The sequence below is a fragment of the Prionailurus bengalensis genome, chromosome E1 (genome assembly GCF_016509475.1).
Source record: "Prionailurus bengalensis isolate Pbe53 chromosome E1, Fcat_Pben_1.1_paternal_pri, whole genome shotgun sequence".
NCBI lineage: Eukaryota > Metazoa > Chordata > Mammalia > Carnivora > Felidae > Prionailurus > Prionailurus bengalensis.
In genome coordinates this window covers 20,073,608-20,089,641 of record NC_057347.1, presented here as the reverse complement: position 1 = coordinate 20,089,641, position 16,034 = coordinate 20,073,608, and the positions used below count along the sequence as shown (strand labels likewise).

General features: G+C 39.5%; 1 protein-coding gene and 1 non-coding gene across 10 annotated transcripts in view; both read right to left on the bottom strand.

Annotated features, from left to right (window-relative positions):
* Positions 1-16,034, bottom strand: part of RHOT1 (ras homolog family member T1) — a 76,294-nt gene that overhangs the window by 37,245 nt on the left and 23,015 nt on the right. For 8 of the 9 annotated variants that reach the window (XR_006297811.1, XM_043583664.1, XM_043583668.1 and 5 more), the window contains exons 2-6: positions 8,845-8,903; positions 5,972-6,053; positions 4,017-4,060; positions 3,660-3,713; positions 3,304-3,356 (exon numbers count right to left, since the gene is read on the bottom strand). Coding sequence is in view for 7 of the 9 variants with exons in the window: in XM_043583668.1 (XP_043439603.1) it covers positions 3,304-3,356; positions 3,660-3,713; positions 4,017-4,060; positions 5,972-6,053; positions 8,845-8,903 (292 nt within the window). In the remaining 2 variants the exon portion in view is untranslated. Of the gene's footprint in view, positions 1-3,303; positions 3,357-3,659; positions 3,714-4,016; positions 4,061-4,851; positions 4,929-5,971; positions 6,054-8,844; positions 8,904-16,034 lie in introns of those variants that run through there. The other variant, XM_043583669.1, reaches the window with a different exon arrangement.
* On the bottom strand, positions 3,464-3,588 carry LOC122486237. The gene has a single exon (XR_006298086.1). It is a non-coding gene; the product is annotated as a U11 spliceosomal RNA (small nuclear RNA).

Here is a 16,034-nt window from a genome sequence, read left to right as displayed (position 1 = left end):
ATAGAAATCAGGGAGAAATCTCTCTGACAAGGTGGTATTTGAGCCAAGGAGTGAAGGATGAAATGGAATGTGCCCTGTGAAGAGCCAGAAAAGAACTGTTCAGGAAGAAAGCACAGCACATGCATAGAGCTCAAATTGAAAAAACATCCTTGTGAGTCCAAAGAACAGAAAAACAGAAAGAAAAATGGCAGAGTGGCTGGAGAGTACTAAGCGAAGGGAAAGAGGTGTGACATGGGGTTGGAAAGAGGAACAAAGGACATACACATAAGCTGTGGTGAGGAGTGTGCATTTTTTTATGAGTTTAAAAATGAGAAGCCACTGAAGAATTATGAGTAGGGGAACAACATGATCTGATCAACATTTTAAAATGAGTCATATAGGGGCACCTGGGTGGCGCAGTCAGTTAAGCCTCCGACTTCAGCTCAGGTCATGATCTCGCGGTCCATGAGTTCGAGCCCCACGTCGGGCTCTGGGCTGATGGCTCAGAGCCTAGAGCCTGTTTCCGATTCTGTGTCTCCCTCTCTCTCTGCCCCTCCCCCGTTCATGCTCTGTCTCTCTGTGTCTCAAAAATAAATAAACGTTAAAAAAAAAAATTTTAAATGAGTCACATATTGGGGCGCCTGGGTGGCACAGTCGGTTAAGCATCCGACTTTAGCCAGGTCACGATCTCGCGGTCCGTGAGTTCGAGCCCCGTGTCGGGCTCTGGGCTGATGGCTCAGAGCCTGGAGCCTGTTCCCGATTCTGTGTCTCCCTCTCTCTCTGCCCCACCCCCGTTCATGCTCTGTCTCTGTCCCAAAAATAAATAAGCGTTGAAAAAAAAATTAAAAAAAAAATAAAAGAAAATGAGTCATATATTGTCTTTTAGAGATACATACTGAAATATTTACAGTATGATTTGTTCAAAATGATCCCAATGGGAGGGGTAATAAATGAAACAAGATGGGTCATGAATTGATAACTGTTGAAGTGGGATGACAGATACAGAGGGATTCTTTAGACGGTTCTACTTTTGTGTGTTTGGCTTTTTCCACCAATAAAAAGTCTTTAAAATGTGGTTGGATTTTAAAGAGCTTGGATTAGAGCAGTGAAGATGGAGAGAAAGTATTCAGATTTGAGATATGTTTTAGAAGCAGAACTGATAGGAGCAACTGGTAGATTAGATACGGAGGTGGAAGGCAAGGCAGGAAATCAGGAAAAATACATAGGTTTTTGGCTGGACAAAATGAGTAGATCTCCTGAGACAGAAAAGATTCATTTGGGGGTGAGGTAGGGAGTAGGCAGGGAATTAAGGATTTTGTTTTAGACAAGTTAAATTTGACAGGCCTATCAGAAATCTAAATGGGGACTATCAAAGAGAGTCTAGCAGGGAACTGTTATTTGTACGTCCTGCAAGAGAGCTTGGAAAGAAAGCAAATCATCTTGCTGGAACTCCAAATAGCAAGAGAAATTCTTGCAAGCATTTATTTACCCCCCTAGTATGGTTATGCATAAGGGGACTGGCCCATTATATAACCCAAATATAGATTCCTAACAGCCAGGAGGTTTCCAAAGGTAGTGGTTTGCAACTGAAGGGGAGCTCAGAATAGTTTATGGAGCTTAAAAAACAATGTCCAAGCCCTACTCCAAACCTACAGATTCTAAAACTCTAGGGGTGGGGCAAAGGCACATGTAGGCTTTGAAAGTACCTCAGGTGACAGTGATTAAGTGATTAAGAACCACTGTGACAACAGTCCAAGGAAATCCTAAGGAAAAATATATGTGCAACAAACAAAAACTTAAGGTATGAGGCTCAGGAAAGAAGTTACCGGGAAAGTGTAAGGTCCAAAAATGAAGACACAGATCACCTTGGGACAAGTCAACCACAAGAAAAATAAGTATGCTCATATGATTCAGGGAGGGGGAAAAAACAGCCACACCTGAGAAAGCCCAATTCAATCTTCAAATGTTAAAAAAGCTCCTTTCCCAGCAGGGCTACAAAACTAGTCATAGAATTTCAGGAAGCTGTCCTAGTAAAACTAATTTTTTTTAATTCAGTGGTCTAATACAGTGCTTGACAGATCCCAGAAAAAACGCCTCCTCTGAAGAGTCGCCTCTGGAAACAGCTCAAGTGTTCAGCAAGAAAAGCAAGTGTCAGGAGCATAAGGCTGTGGGCTCCTCCAAGGCAGCCCTCTCTGACACACCCTTCTGTGTTGACGGCAATGATATTTACCTGTACTGTCCATTACTGTAACCACCAGCCACAAATGACAAGAGTGTACCACACTGGACACTAGCTCCACAGGGCCATTCTCCCCTTTTCACCTCGTTAAGAAGTCACTACAAAGTTTACCACTACGGGGGCACCTGGGTGGCTCAGTCAGTTGAGTGTCCGACTCTTGATTTCGGCTCAGGTCACGATCTCACGGTCATGGGATCGAGTATCAAGTTGGCTCTGTGCTGAAAGCTCGGAGCCTGCTTGGCGTTATCTCTCCCCTCTCTCTCTGCCTCTCCCCTGCTCACACTCGCGTGTGTTTTTTCTCTCTCAAAATAAATAAGCATTAAAAAAACAACAACAGAGTTTACAGCTATAACAAAGAGGAGCCATCAGAGCTGCAAGACATAGCATATACACAATGCCATAGCAGTCACAAAGTCTGCCTCTGTAAATATATGAGGCAAGGTCAATGACCATGTTCATCTGTTTAGAACCACATCTTTATAGTTTCAAGGCACAAAAATGTCCAACCAAAAGCGAAATCTTATTTTCCTAATGTTTAAAAATACTCAAATGCTTCATAAATAACATGTTCAATTGATTAATACTGAAAGAAAAATTTTTGATTTCCATTTTCACTTAAAACTGAAAACATCTATACCCAAAACTATCATTCTGCTCAGAAAAATACAGAAGGTGTGCTCTCTTACTTTTTCCCATCATGCCTGTATCTTCCAAAGAATTTCAAAGAAATCTCCCTGTATGAATTCCTAAATAAAGATCTCTAGGGCGCCTGGGTGGCTCAGTCGGTTAAGTGTCCGACTTTGGCTCAGGCCATGATCTCACGGTCTGTGAGTTCGAGCCCTGCATCCAGCTCTGTGCTGAAAGCTCAGAGCCTGGAGCCTGCTTTGGATTCTGTGCCTCCCTCTCTTTCTGCCCCTCCCCTACTCATGCTGTCTGTCTCTGTCTCAAAATAAATAAAAACATTAAAAAAAATTTTTTTTTAAAAAGTGGAAGGTTTACAGCTGTTCTCTGTACTATTTCTTGCAATGTTTCTCTCAAGTTTGAAATTTTTCAATATAGCAAGTTGCAGAGGAAAAAAAAAATACCTGCTGTCTTTGTCCGTTCTTTCATTTATGAGAGGAATCCATCGACTTGTTACCTAAAAAAAAATTAACAAGAGCTAAACCATGATGTGGCTCTTCTCTGAAAAATACTCTGTCCTTGGACCCCTAAAACTCTAAGCTGAGGATCAGTTTTATTTTTTATTGGGGCGCCGGGACCAATGATCACCCGCTGCCTGGGTACCAAAAAATTTTGCTTCTGAAATCTCTTGATGTCTATTCTGTACGAAGAGCAATGGAGCTGCCCTACTCACAACAGAAGCCCTTTTTTGAGGATCAATTTTAAAAGTGCCCTCACTGAAATTTAACTAAATATAGTGAAAAAACTCACACATTCATACCTTATCAATAGAATGCTTGTTGTTAACAGCATAAACTATGCAGATGACATTAGCCTATAAGAGAAATTAAGAAATTAACGGCATTTTAAAATAATACAAATGTAAATGGTAACATTTAATTACCAACTAGCTAATATATTTGGGCTAAAGGAAGAATAAATTTTGAAACCTAAAAAAACCCCAAAGTTAGCATGCTTCTAAGAGGAAAAATTCCTAAGGATTTATAGCAAAAAAACATACTCAAAGCAGTAACAACAAAGAATTGAAAGAGCCTAAGTGAGAGAATGAAAAAGACAAGACACAGAATCATCGATGTTTTCCCACATAAAAACCTGCAACTATTTTTTTTTAACTCACCTGTGATATCTCTTGATGAAGCTGTTCATCACTCTGTTCTGCTTCTACAAATGACAAAGTCAAAAAATGTCCATTATTTTAAACATTTTCATAAAAACGAATGACGAAGCTAACATCTACACGGCACCCGCCCAATATCCTTCATCCCTCGTGTCATCTACCCAGTGTAGTGCCAGATGAGGTGGCAAAGACAAGGGCAAGACAGGGAAAGGAAAGAGCTGGGCTATGATAAGGAAGCTGGCTGGCACTGAAAGACAAGTCTAGCAGAGGATAACTCAGGCACTCGAGAGCAGAAGGCATTGTGTGATAAATCTAGGCCAGCATCTGATCCAGAGTTGAGAAGGGTCAGGCCAAAGAGATCAGAAACCCAAGCTAGAAGACTAGGTGGAGAAGTCAGAAGCCCAGACAAAGAGTCCATACACACAGGGTCAGAAGGCCAGGTGAGAATCTGGGCAATACAAGCTAGGGAGCAGGCCCCAGAAGCAAAACTGGAGCATGATAATAAATAAAAGAGTCCAGAATTCCCTTTCTAGCATATTATCTCTGGCTGGAACAGGTCTAATGGTAGATGTGCATATAACCCCACAGTGCAGTTATACCATCCTTACAAACAGATTTTAATTTTTAGAGCAGTTTTAAATGCATAGCAAAATTGAGTGGAAGGTACAGAGATTACCTATATACCTCCTGACCCCACATAACTTCCCACATTATGAATATTCCCCATCAGAGTGGGACATCTATTACAATGGACTCCCTTTTTTATTTATGGGTTTTTTTTAAGTTTTTATTTTTAAGTAATCTCTACACCCAACATAGGGCTTGAACTCACAACCTCGAGATCAAGAGAGTCACACGCTCCAATGACTGAGTCAGCTGGGCACTGCTCCTTTTTTTTTTTTTAAAGAAGTCCTAAAGCAAGCAAAATAATTTAGTGATTAAATAGTAAGTACTAGAGTAAGTAGTAGAGTAAATAGAGTAAGTACTAGAGTAAATAGTAAGTAGGCACCTGGGTAGCTCAGTCGGTTAAGCGTCTGACTTCAGCTCAGGTCGTGATCTCACAGTTCATGAGTTCAAGCCTCATGTTGGGCTCTGTGCTGATCACTCAGAGCCTGGAGCAGCTTCAGATTCTATGTTTCCCTCTCTCTGCCCCTCCCCAATTCATGCTCTGCTCTCTCTCTCTCTCTCTCAAAAATAAACATTAAAAAAAAAAAGGTAAGTACTAGGGATGCCTGGGTGGCTCACTTAGTGAAGCGTTTAACTTCAGCTCAGGTCATGATCTCAGGGTTCATGAGTTTGAGCCCCATATCAGGCTCTGGGCTGACAGCTTGGAGCCTGCTTTGGAGATCCTCTGTCCCCGTCTCTCTCTGCCCCTCCCCAGCTTGTGTTCTCTCTCACTCTCAAAATAAATAAACAAACATTAAGAAGAAAAAAAAAAAAGAAACAAAAAAAAAGTAAGTACCAGTGGGCAGAAAATTTTTAAATTATTAAGTGATACAAATGTGCTTCTATTATCATATAATGTAAACAAGCTGACAACTGTTTTATCTATTATTTGGGGAAGGGAATAAAGGCTGATAAGTTAAAGAACGAATTTAGAACTCAACAAATTCTCAAATGCAGAACTCTTTCTACATGCCTGATAACAAAACTAATCTAGAACTTACCTCTGCAAACAGGCCAATTCAAGGAGGGTAATGATTTAACTACTACTTGTCATTTGCCATCTCTCTCCTTCCTTTTCATTATTATGGAACCCAACTTAGTAAATTTGGGACAGACAACTGCAAGATGGAGGCTTTATGTGGAGTGTGAGGTGGGGGGAGATACAAATGAGACAAGAGTCATAAATGATTATTTGCTGCTAGAGAAAAAGGAACACCTATCTTTGAACACTTTTTTGGAGGGCTATTAAATTAACCCTACAGCGCCACCCACAAGAGGATATTCATTACCTGAGTAATCTACGATGTGTGTTGGAACTCTCTCAGGGGTAACATCAGCTGGAATGGTAATTTCTTCTGCCCGTGGAGGAACCTTCATTAGCAAACAAATAAAGGAAAAAACCCTTTGGATATTATCAACCAAACTTGTTAACAGAGCATGTAAATTCATCTGTATTAGCCCCTTTCACCCATACCTGCCCTTTCAAGATTTATTACACTTTTAAATGCTTATTTTTTGTGCTTTACCAGAGTCAAGTATATACACGTATTTTTTTTTTTTTAATTCTTTTGAGAGACACACACACACACACACACACACACACAGAGTTCGAGTAGGGGAGGGGCAGAGAGAAAGACTGGAGACACAGAATCAGAAGTAGGCTCCAGGCTCCAAGCTGTCAGCACAAACCCAACGCGGGACTTGAACTTACGAGCCATGAGATCATGACCTGAGCAGAAGTTGGATGCTTAACCAACTGAGCCACCCATATGCCCCGGGATTCAAGTATATATTAAAAGCTATGTGATAAAATATTTCTTTTAAAAAAGCATGTACAGGGGCGCCTGGGTGGCGCAGTCGGTTCAGCGTCCGACTTTGGCTCAGGTCACGATCTCGCGGTCCGTGAGTTCGAGCCCCGCGTCAGGCTCTGGGCTGACGGCTCAGAGCCTGCAGCCTGTTTCCGATTCTGTGTCTCCCTCTCTCTCTGCCCCTCCCCCGTTCATGCTCTGTCTCTCTCTGTCCCAAAAATAAATAAACGTTGAAAAAATAAATAAATTTTTTTTTCAACGGGGGAGGGGCAGAGAGAGAGGGAGACACAGAATCGGAAACAGGCTGCAGGCTCTGAGCCGTCAGCCCAGAGCCTGACGCGGGGCTCGAACTCACGGACCGCGAGATCGTGACCTGAGCCAAAGTCGGACGCTGAACCGACTGCGCCACCCAGGCGCCCCATAAAAAATTTTTTTTAAAAAAGCATGTACATTGCTACCTGTGTGGGCATAATGCATATTAAGGATACTTCAGATCTGATGCAGCCTAAAACAATACTTAAATTAATTTGGTGTTTCAAACATTTGATTTTTAAAATGCTGTTTTCATTCTATTTTGTTGAAAGTTTAAGATGCTATACAAATGAGGAACTATGTTAATCCAAAGCAATTCTCAAATAAAATAATGATCAAAATTCATTTCTTCTAGAAGATAACTGGCTACATAGGCCTCACTTAATGAATCCATTTTTTAGAAAGATTATGATTTTTTAATACATTAAAAATGCTTTATCCACACCCAAGAGGACAGTGCTAAAATGACAAGTCTAAACTAAGTTAAGCAATCAGAGAAAACATTTAGGTATTATACTCTGAGTAATCATATGACAATATGTTTCATTTCACAAATTAAGTACTTACTTATTTAGCTATCTTAAGAACGGAAAAAAGCAAAAGAAACAATGAATGGTCATGTGGTATTTGTAGCTGCTGAGAACACTACCACATAATGTATCAAACTCCTGTCTGAACAGTGAATTTATGCATTTCCAACTAAACAAGAGTAAAAAAAAAAAGGGAAAAATGCAAATTGTGGAGCTAATAGTGCCAACTATGTGAAGACACAGAATAAAGGAGAAATAACGTTCACCCCATTTGCATCAATAGCATTTCCCAAAACAAAATTCTAACTTTACATAAGGCCTTAGCCAGCAGTCCCTCATCCTGGAACTTCCAGAATATAAATAAAAATATTGCAAGTAATAATAAAACCACCTTACTTTTGGTGGCACTCTACTATTATTAAGCAATTCTCATTTGAGACACAACAATCCTTTGAGTTTAGGTAAAGGTGGAATGAATTAGTTTCTTCACCTGTAAAATGATGCAATGGATAATATTAAAGATTCTCAAATACATGTGTCAGAATCCTAGTAGTTTTAATGCCTCAAAAACTGGAGAGTGTCAGATGGAAGGCAGGCAGGAAACCAGCAGACCTTTTACCCTTACTTCAAACTAAAGGAATACTCACCTGTTTTATATTTAAGAAAGGATTAACAGCTTAGATGATCTCTAATAATCCCTTCCAGCTCCCATTTTACAGATGAGACAACTAAGGCACAGAGATGAGAAACGTCCTAGCCAAGATCAGAGTAGGAAAAGCAGGAGCACCTGATGGCTCAGTCAGTTAAGCATCCAACTCTTGGTTTTTGGCTCAGGTCATGATCTCACGGTTCGTGAGTTCAAGCCCCATGCTGGGCTCTGTGCTGATCGTACGGAGCCTGCTTGGGATTCTCTCTCCCTCTCTTTCTGCCCCTCCCCTGTTTGTGTGTGCACAAACATGCTTACTCTCTCTCTGTCCCTCTCTCTCTCAAAATAAACTAAAAAAAGGAAGGAAGGAAGGAAGGAAGGAAGGAAGGAAGGAAGGAAGGAAGGAAGGAAGAAAAAAAAATGGGGCTCATGGGTGGCTCAGTCAATTAAGCATCCAACTTGGGCTCAGGTCTTTATCTCACAGTTTGTGAGTTTGAGCCTCGTGTCGGGCTCTGTGCTGACAGCTCAGAGCCTGGAGCCTGCTTCAGAGTCTGTGTCTCCCTCTCTCTCTGCCCCTCCCCTGCTCGCACTCTGTCTCAAAAATGAATAAACTTCAAAAATAAAAATAAAAAAAAAAGAAATAGAAAACGTAGGAAGAACAAAGGACTTAGGTGGGCTCAGATCTAGTTTGATTCTTTCTCCTGCACTATATTTCAGGGATGTCTTGTATAACTAATATGAGCCTTTTTAAAGTCATAACTGTCAGAAAGGAAACACATCCAAAAAAAGAGCAGAATTTATTTCATTTTAACTTAATTTTGATAAATTTAAAAGATTTTAAATATAGAAAAGATAAAAATGTTTACCTCTTCTGGGAATTCTTCACTGACCAGGGACATAATCAGTGATGTCTTCCCAACTCTAGCTGTGAAAACAAACATCATTATTTTAATAAAGTGTTTAGGTTCTATATAAACTCAAATTCAGCAACCACACAGCAAAGTCTGTTATTCATTAGACAAAATCAGAGTTATCCAAATCACCAAGTTTTACAATACTTAAAGTACAACTCTTGTTTTTTGCTTAGAAAAGTTACACATCCCTTTAAAACAAAAAAATTACCAAAATACAACGGAAAAGTTAAAATCTCCCCAAATATCCCCCTTTACCAGTTTAATACATGTAGACTCCCAGATTTTTTCCACACTTACAGCAACATACTATAATTCCCTACACAATTTACTAGTAGAATCATAGTATTTATACTATTTTACAGTCTTCCCTTATCATTTAATTATGCACTTGGGCCATATTCCATGTCAATATGTAAAATCTCCTGGGGGTGGGGGGAAAGGTGAAGGTAAAGTTTTTTTTTTTTTTAATTTTCTTTTTTTACCGTTTATTTATTTTTGAGACAGAGAGAGACAGAGCATGAACAGGGGAGGGGCAGAGAGAGAGGGAGACACAGAATCTGAAACAGGCTCCAGGCTCTGAGCTGTCAGCACAGAGCCCAACCCGGGGCTCGAACTCACGGACCGTGAGATCATGACCTGAGCCGAAGTCGGACGCTCAACCGACCAAGCCACCCAGGCGCCCCAAGGTAAAGTTATTTAATGGATACAGAGGTTTTGCTGGGGATGATGAAAAAATTTTAGATGTAGAAAGTGCTGATGGTTATACAACACTGAATGTATTTAATGCCCCTTAAGTGTACTCTCAAAAATGGTTAAAATGTCAAATAATACGTCTTATATATTTTGTCACAATTTTTATAAACAGCAACATGAAATCCATTTTATATTAACATAAAAAATCTTATATTATTTCTTGACAGCTGTATAAGAATCTATTGTAAGATATGTCATAATTTCTTAATGCAGTGTCCTAACAATGAACACTGCTCAAGTTTTCACCTTTATAAACAATGCTGCAATGAACATTTCTACAGGATAAATTCCTAGAAGTGGAACTCAAGTTAGCATCCATAATCTCTTTTATTTTTAATAAATATTGTTAAATTACCTCTAAAAAAAACCCAAAACTAATTTACATCCTCACCAGTAGAAGACCAGAGTGTCTGCTTTGGGTATCCTTACGTTTTTGTCTTTCTTGGGGAATCATATTGAAAGGCTTAGAAGAGCAAGAGTAACTTCCTGGTTACATTTCTAACCTCACAAGATTTTCAATGCACAAACTTAAAAATCTTAATTTTCATTCTGAAATTTTACTTCCATTCCCTTTCCATTCACTTTCTGATCATCTACATTCAACTGCTTATCAACTGAACTCTTTCGTGATCCTAGAGGAAAACAGTCCACCTACCTATTCATCTCTGCCATAATGGCAAATTACTTTCCAAAGGTAAAGTCTAGATATGAAAGAACTGGAAAATTTTAAAGCGAAGAAAAGTCACATTCCTTTTTTAAATGACTAAAAGAAAGGGTGACTAACAACACAAGTCAAGTCTCTGGAAAATGATGAACGGCTGGAACAAGAGTACTGGTCATACAACTCAGAGGATGTGCCGCTAACAAGTTGCGTGCGCTAGTGGAGGGCCAGAGTGGAGGGTCCGAGGATCTTTTCAGTTTACTTGTGTGAGAAGGCTTGGGCCTTTTTCAAGTGGCTAACCGTGAGATAACATTTCCCTGAGTTCCGACCATGGTAGTGAGTCCAGAACCCATCATCACACAACTGCTAGAATCCAGTTATCCATGTGAGTTCATCCAGCTCCCTGCAAACATTTGCAGGTGCAGAACCCGGGACCCAGAAACAGTGATTTTCTCAAGGTCTCACTAAACAATTAGTTGCAGACTTAAGAGAATAGCCCATCCTCTGATGACTAAGCCAGTGTTCTTTCTCTTTATTATGACATAGTTTTAAAAAATATTGTTAACACACAATACAGAAATGGAATAATGGCCTCTAAAGTCAGCAAGCACTACATATACAAATACTATGTAAATTAATTAAAATATCCACTGATTCACTGGTGACTAATCCAACAGCTCTGGTTCCCTTTTTTTTTTTTTTTTTTTTGTAATTTATTTTGAGAAAGTATCACTTACAGAAAAATTGCAAAAATAGTACAAAGGAGTCACGTCTATTCTGTAACCCAAATCCCCAAATGTTAACATTTTACCACATTTGCATTATCGTTTCCTCCCTCTCCCACCCCCAACTCTCTATATTTTTTAAACCATTTAAGAGTAGGTTGTGATGATGTCTCTTTACCCGTAAGCACCTTAGGATGTATTTCCTAAATACAAGTGCATTGTCTTATTCATCATAACCACAGTGTACTGTCAAGATCAGGAAATTAATTTAATACTAATACAATGCTATTGTCTAGTCTGTTGACCTCATTCACATCTCACCATTTGTTCCATTACCATCTTTTACAAAAAAGAAAAATCTTTTTCTACCCCCAGGATCAAATGCAACATTTGGTTGTCATGTGTCTTTAGTCTCTAGCTTGGAAGAGTATCTTTCATGATCCAGACATTTTTGAAAAACCCAAACCATTTAATTTGTAGAATAGCTCTCAATTGGGTTTCTATAATGTTATCTCATGATTAATTTCAGATTTTGCATTTTGGGCAGGACTGCCCCAGAAACGATACTGTATCCTTCACAGTGCATCACAGCAGAAGGGAGATGATGTCAATTTGTCCCATTACTGGTGATGTTAACTTTTGTCCCTTGGAGGAGGTGGTGTCTGCCAGGTTATTATTTTTCTCTTTGTAATTAAAAAGTAACCCGTGAGAAGATACGTTGAGACCACGAAAATATTCTGTTTCTCATCAAACTTTTGCCTCCTAGTTTTAGCAGCCATTCATGATTCTTGTCTTGTGTTGCTACAGGGGTTGCTAGATGGTGATATTTCTATTTCTACCAATCCTTCTACATTACTTTGCATTCTACTTTAAGGAAGCACTCCCTTCTGATTTGTAACAGCACGGTCTTGTGGACTCCTACATTATTCCACGTGTTATAATCCACTACTGTCATTATCTGGAGGCTCAAATTGTTCCATTTTACTTTCAAAAAGGGCATTTATGCAGGTATAAATCAGCATTACTATATGATCCATTTTATAAATGAATATGTACTCACACCAAAAAAACAAACAAACAAACAAAAAACCCCAGAAAGGATATATACACCAACAGCAGTTATCTCTGAAGTAAATGTAACTTTTTTTGTGTTTTGTGCTTTCACATATTTTCCCAATTTTCTACAACAAAAATATACAATTTTTGCTACTAGAAAATGTTAACAAGTACTATTTTACAGTCATAATTTTTAGCAGTAAAAATTGGCATGTTCTAAATTTATAGATGGCCACTGAAATTTACCTACTGACATGTAAAATGCATTCTTTCATCCCTTCAACAAATATTTCTTGAGCACTTCTATATACCAGGCACTATTCCAGGGTGCCAGGAATACCACTGATCACAGCACTAGGTATCCCTATTTTTTATATATATTTTTAAATTTTTATTATTTATTATTATTTTTAGAGAAAGAATACAAGCGGGGAAGAGGGGCAGAAGGAGAGGGGCAGAGGAAGAGAGAGACAGAGAGACAGAGAGAATGAATGAATGAATGAATGAATGAATGAATGAATGAATGAATCTATCTTAAGCAGGCTCCATGCTCAGCACAAAGCTCGACACAGGGCTCAATCCCACAACCCGGGGATCATGACCTGAGCCGAAATTAACAGTTTGACACTCCACCGACTGAGCCACGCAGGCACCCCCTCACGGAGATTATATTTCAACAGATTTAAGAGATTTTCACCAATAAGAGATTTTCACATCAGGATAAAAAGCAAAAATTTTAAAACTAGCCATCCTTTGATTCACCCTTCCTCTATACTGAACACTTAAACTCTGTCAAAACTTCCTTTGAAAATTTTTTTTATCAAAAAATTTGTTGATGTTTATTCAATTTTTGAGAGAGTGAGAGAGAGAGAGTACAAGCGGAGGAGAGGCAGAGAGAGCGAGACACAGAATCGAAAGCAGGCTCCAGGCTCTGAACTGTCAGCACAGAGCCCCACATGGGGCTCAAACCCACAAACCACGAGATCATGACCTGAGCCAAAGTTGGAAGCTTAACCAACTGAGCCATCCAAGCGCCCCTCCTTTGAAATTTTAAGTATTCACTCCTTCCTCTCTGTTCCCACTTTTCCCTAATTATGGGACTCTTACTGAAACACGTCTCTATTCCCAACTTTCTCCCCGCCTCCTCCAATCTCTCCTCTTACTAAAATCTATCAACAATACAAATACCACTCCATCTTTTCATTTTCTCAGCTCATCAAAAGCCTTGACTCTCAATTACCTACAAAATCGAGGCGAAACTCTTCTGCTGGCCTTTGAAAATCATGCAATTCATAATTTAACCTCACTTCATCTACCCAACCTCATTGCTCACTATTCCCACACACACAACTTGCTCACATAAGGCCATTCTGCTCTGTGCAAGCACAAACAAGCTATGATGAATCTTGCCTCCTCACAAGGTTTTCTTCATCTAAAACATCAGTACCTCTCTCCCCTCGACTTTTCCAAATGTTAACCAACTCTGGAGGACAGCTCAAATTCTGCCTCATCCTTAAAGACATCCCAGGACTACTGTAGACCTCCCTTTCCCCCTCTGAACTACTTCCGTGCCACCTAACCTACATCAAACAGTTATGAATGGAAGGTGCATACTTCACATGTATGTGTCTACATTAACACAATAATCTAATATTTGAAAACCCTTGGATAATGAACTGAATTTTCTAATTTTATATGAATGGGAGAAAGACTTCTAGCACATTGACCAGACTGACTTCATTTGACTTGCTTTCACCTCGCCCAAGCACAACAGCATTGCTACTGCTTCAGCACTGCCATTTAGGAAATTAAGTTCCACCTCATGGAGCATCTATCCCATTCAAAGCTCAACAACAACTGCAAAGCTGTGAACGCTAGGGGAAAAAAATATTTCTAAAATTACTTTTTTCGATTTGTCTTTAATAGAAAATAATTAATGTTGAAATTTCAAATAATATCAAAGGAGGGTATGATATAACAAAGAATCCATCTGGTCTTCATCCCCACACGGTTCCTGGCAGAAAGCTTCAAAACGCCTTGGAAGTTCCCATGTGATAGGAGTGTGTTTTGTTATAGTCTCTTTCAACCATACTTGAGTTATCCTAATGAGGTGACTCATTAGGGAGAAGGGAGGGCCTAGATAGGCCCTAGATGGGAGGATGGGGATTGGTTGCCAGAAAAACTACCCATGTGATTTAGCGGGTTGGAACTTCCAGCTCCACCCCCAAAACCTATCAGTGTGGTGGGAGGGTGGTGGGTAGAGGGAGCCCACAGATGGAGTTCAATACACAGTCAATGATATAATCAATTGTGCCTACATAATGAAGCCCCATATAAAAACCCTGGACATCAAAGCTCAGGGGAGCTTCCTAGTTGGTGAACAGATTGATGAACCAGGAAGGTGGTGCACTCTGACTCCACAGGGACAATGGTCTTGGCTCAGGATCCTTCAACACCTTGCCCTATGTACCTCTTAATCTGGCTGTTCATTTGTGTAACCCTGAGTATAGCACTTTCCCAAGTTCTGTGAGTTGTTCTAGTGAATTATCAAGTCTAAGGGCATTGTAGAAAGCCCCAAATTTGTAGTCAGCCAGGAAGAAGAGTGGATAGTCTGGGGACCCCACTTGTAGCTGGTGTCTAAAGTAAGGGTAATCTTGTTGGGGACCTTGCCCTTTAACTTGTAGGATCTGATGCTAACCCAGGTGGTTAATGTCAAAACTGAAATGAATTGTAGAACGCCCAGTGTCAGACAATCGTCAGAAAGAAGAGGGCACGACAGTTTTGTATTTATAAAAAGTAGGGATGGCTCAAAAAACTGAGAAACACTGTAACAGAACTATCCAAGAGTACAAGTTCCACTCTGGCATATTTTCCTGGGCCTGGACCAAACTAGAAAATAAACAAACAAAAAAACAAAACAAAACAAAAACCTAAAAGATCATGTAGAGAGTATTAACTTATGCTTCTACATGACCCATCTTACTTGTGCAGACTCCTTCTATTAATTCATTTGAGAAGTATTCATCTGATTGCCTTCCAAGCACAAAACTTAATTTTAGATACTCTATGGGGATAATATGGAAAATGTATTAAACAAGATAAAATTGCTATGAAAGAAGTATGGATCAAGTACTATGTTCAATCACTCTTGAAAAACGGGAAGGTGGGCAGGGAAGGATGGGAAGAGAATACTTTTCTCAGAACTCTCTAAATATAGCAGAAAAATTGAAAATCTCATAAAAGAAGCTTACAGTTTGGTCACAAGGAGGAAAAATTGAATAATCAGTTAAGACATGTATGTTTCTTAAGACAGTGTTGTGCCTGTGTAACAGGCAACCTTCTAGCACATCACTAGTGGTCTCCTGAAGGACTTCCTAGACCTTGGGGAAAACATTACTTTTCCTACCAGCTACTGAGTATCTCTAGAAAGACTAAGGAACAAATATTTCATTATCACCCACAGGAAATTCCACAAGGGCGGAGAATGTGTCTTTCTCGTTCACTGTTGAATCTTAGCTCCTAGCAAATGCTCTTAGTAAATGGAGCTTATGGCTTAGCGGTTAAGAGCACAGATTTACAATTTAGGAAGAGTGGCTGGTTACTTCTGAGAGAAAGAGAAGTAAATGCAAGGGGCTTCAACTAATGGGTAATGTTTTATTTATTAAGCTAAGTGATGGGTATTTGTTATATTATTCTTTATACCTTTGATATAAATTTTTCACCAAAACAAAAGGAAAACAATACAGGCTTCAGAATCAGACAAGACTGGACTGAAACCTTAGTTCCAGTACTGACTAGCTGTGTTTCCTCAGGCAAGTAATCAAGCCTCAGTTTGTCCCTCTATATAGTGCTGAACAGCTTCAGCAGAATTGGTAAGAGAATTAAGACGACAGATATATAACGCTTAGGACAATACCTGACAAACATAAAATACACAAATGATAGTT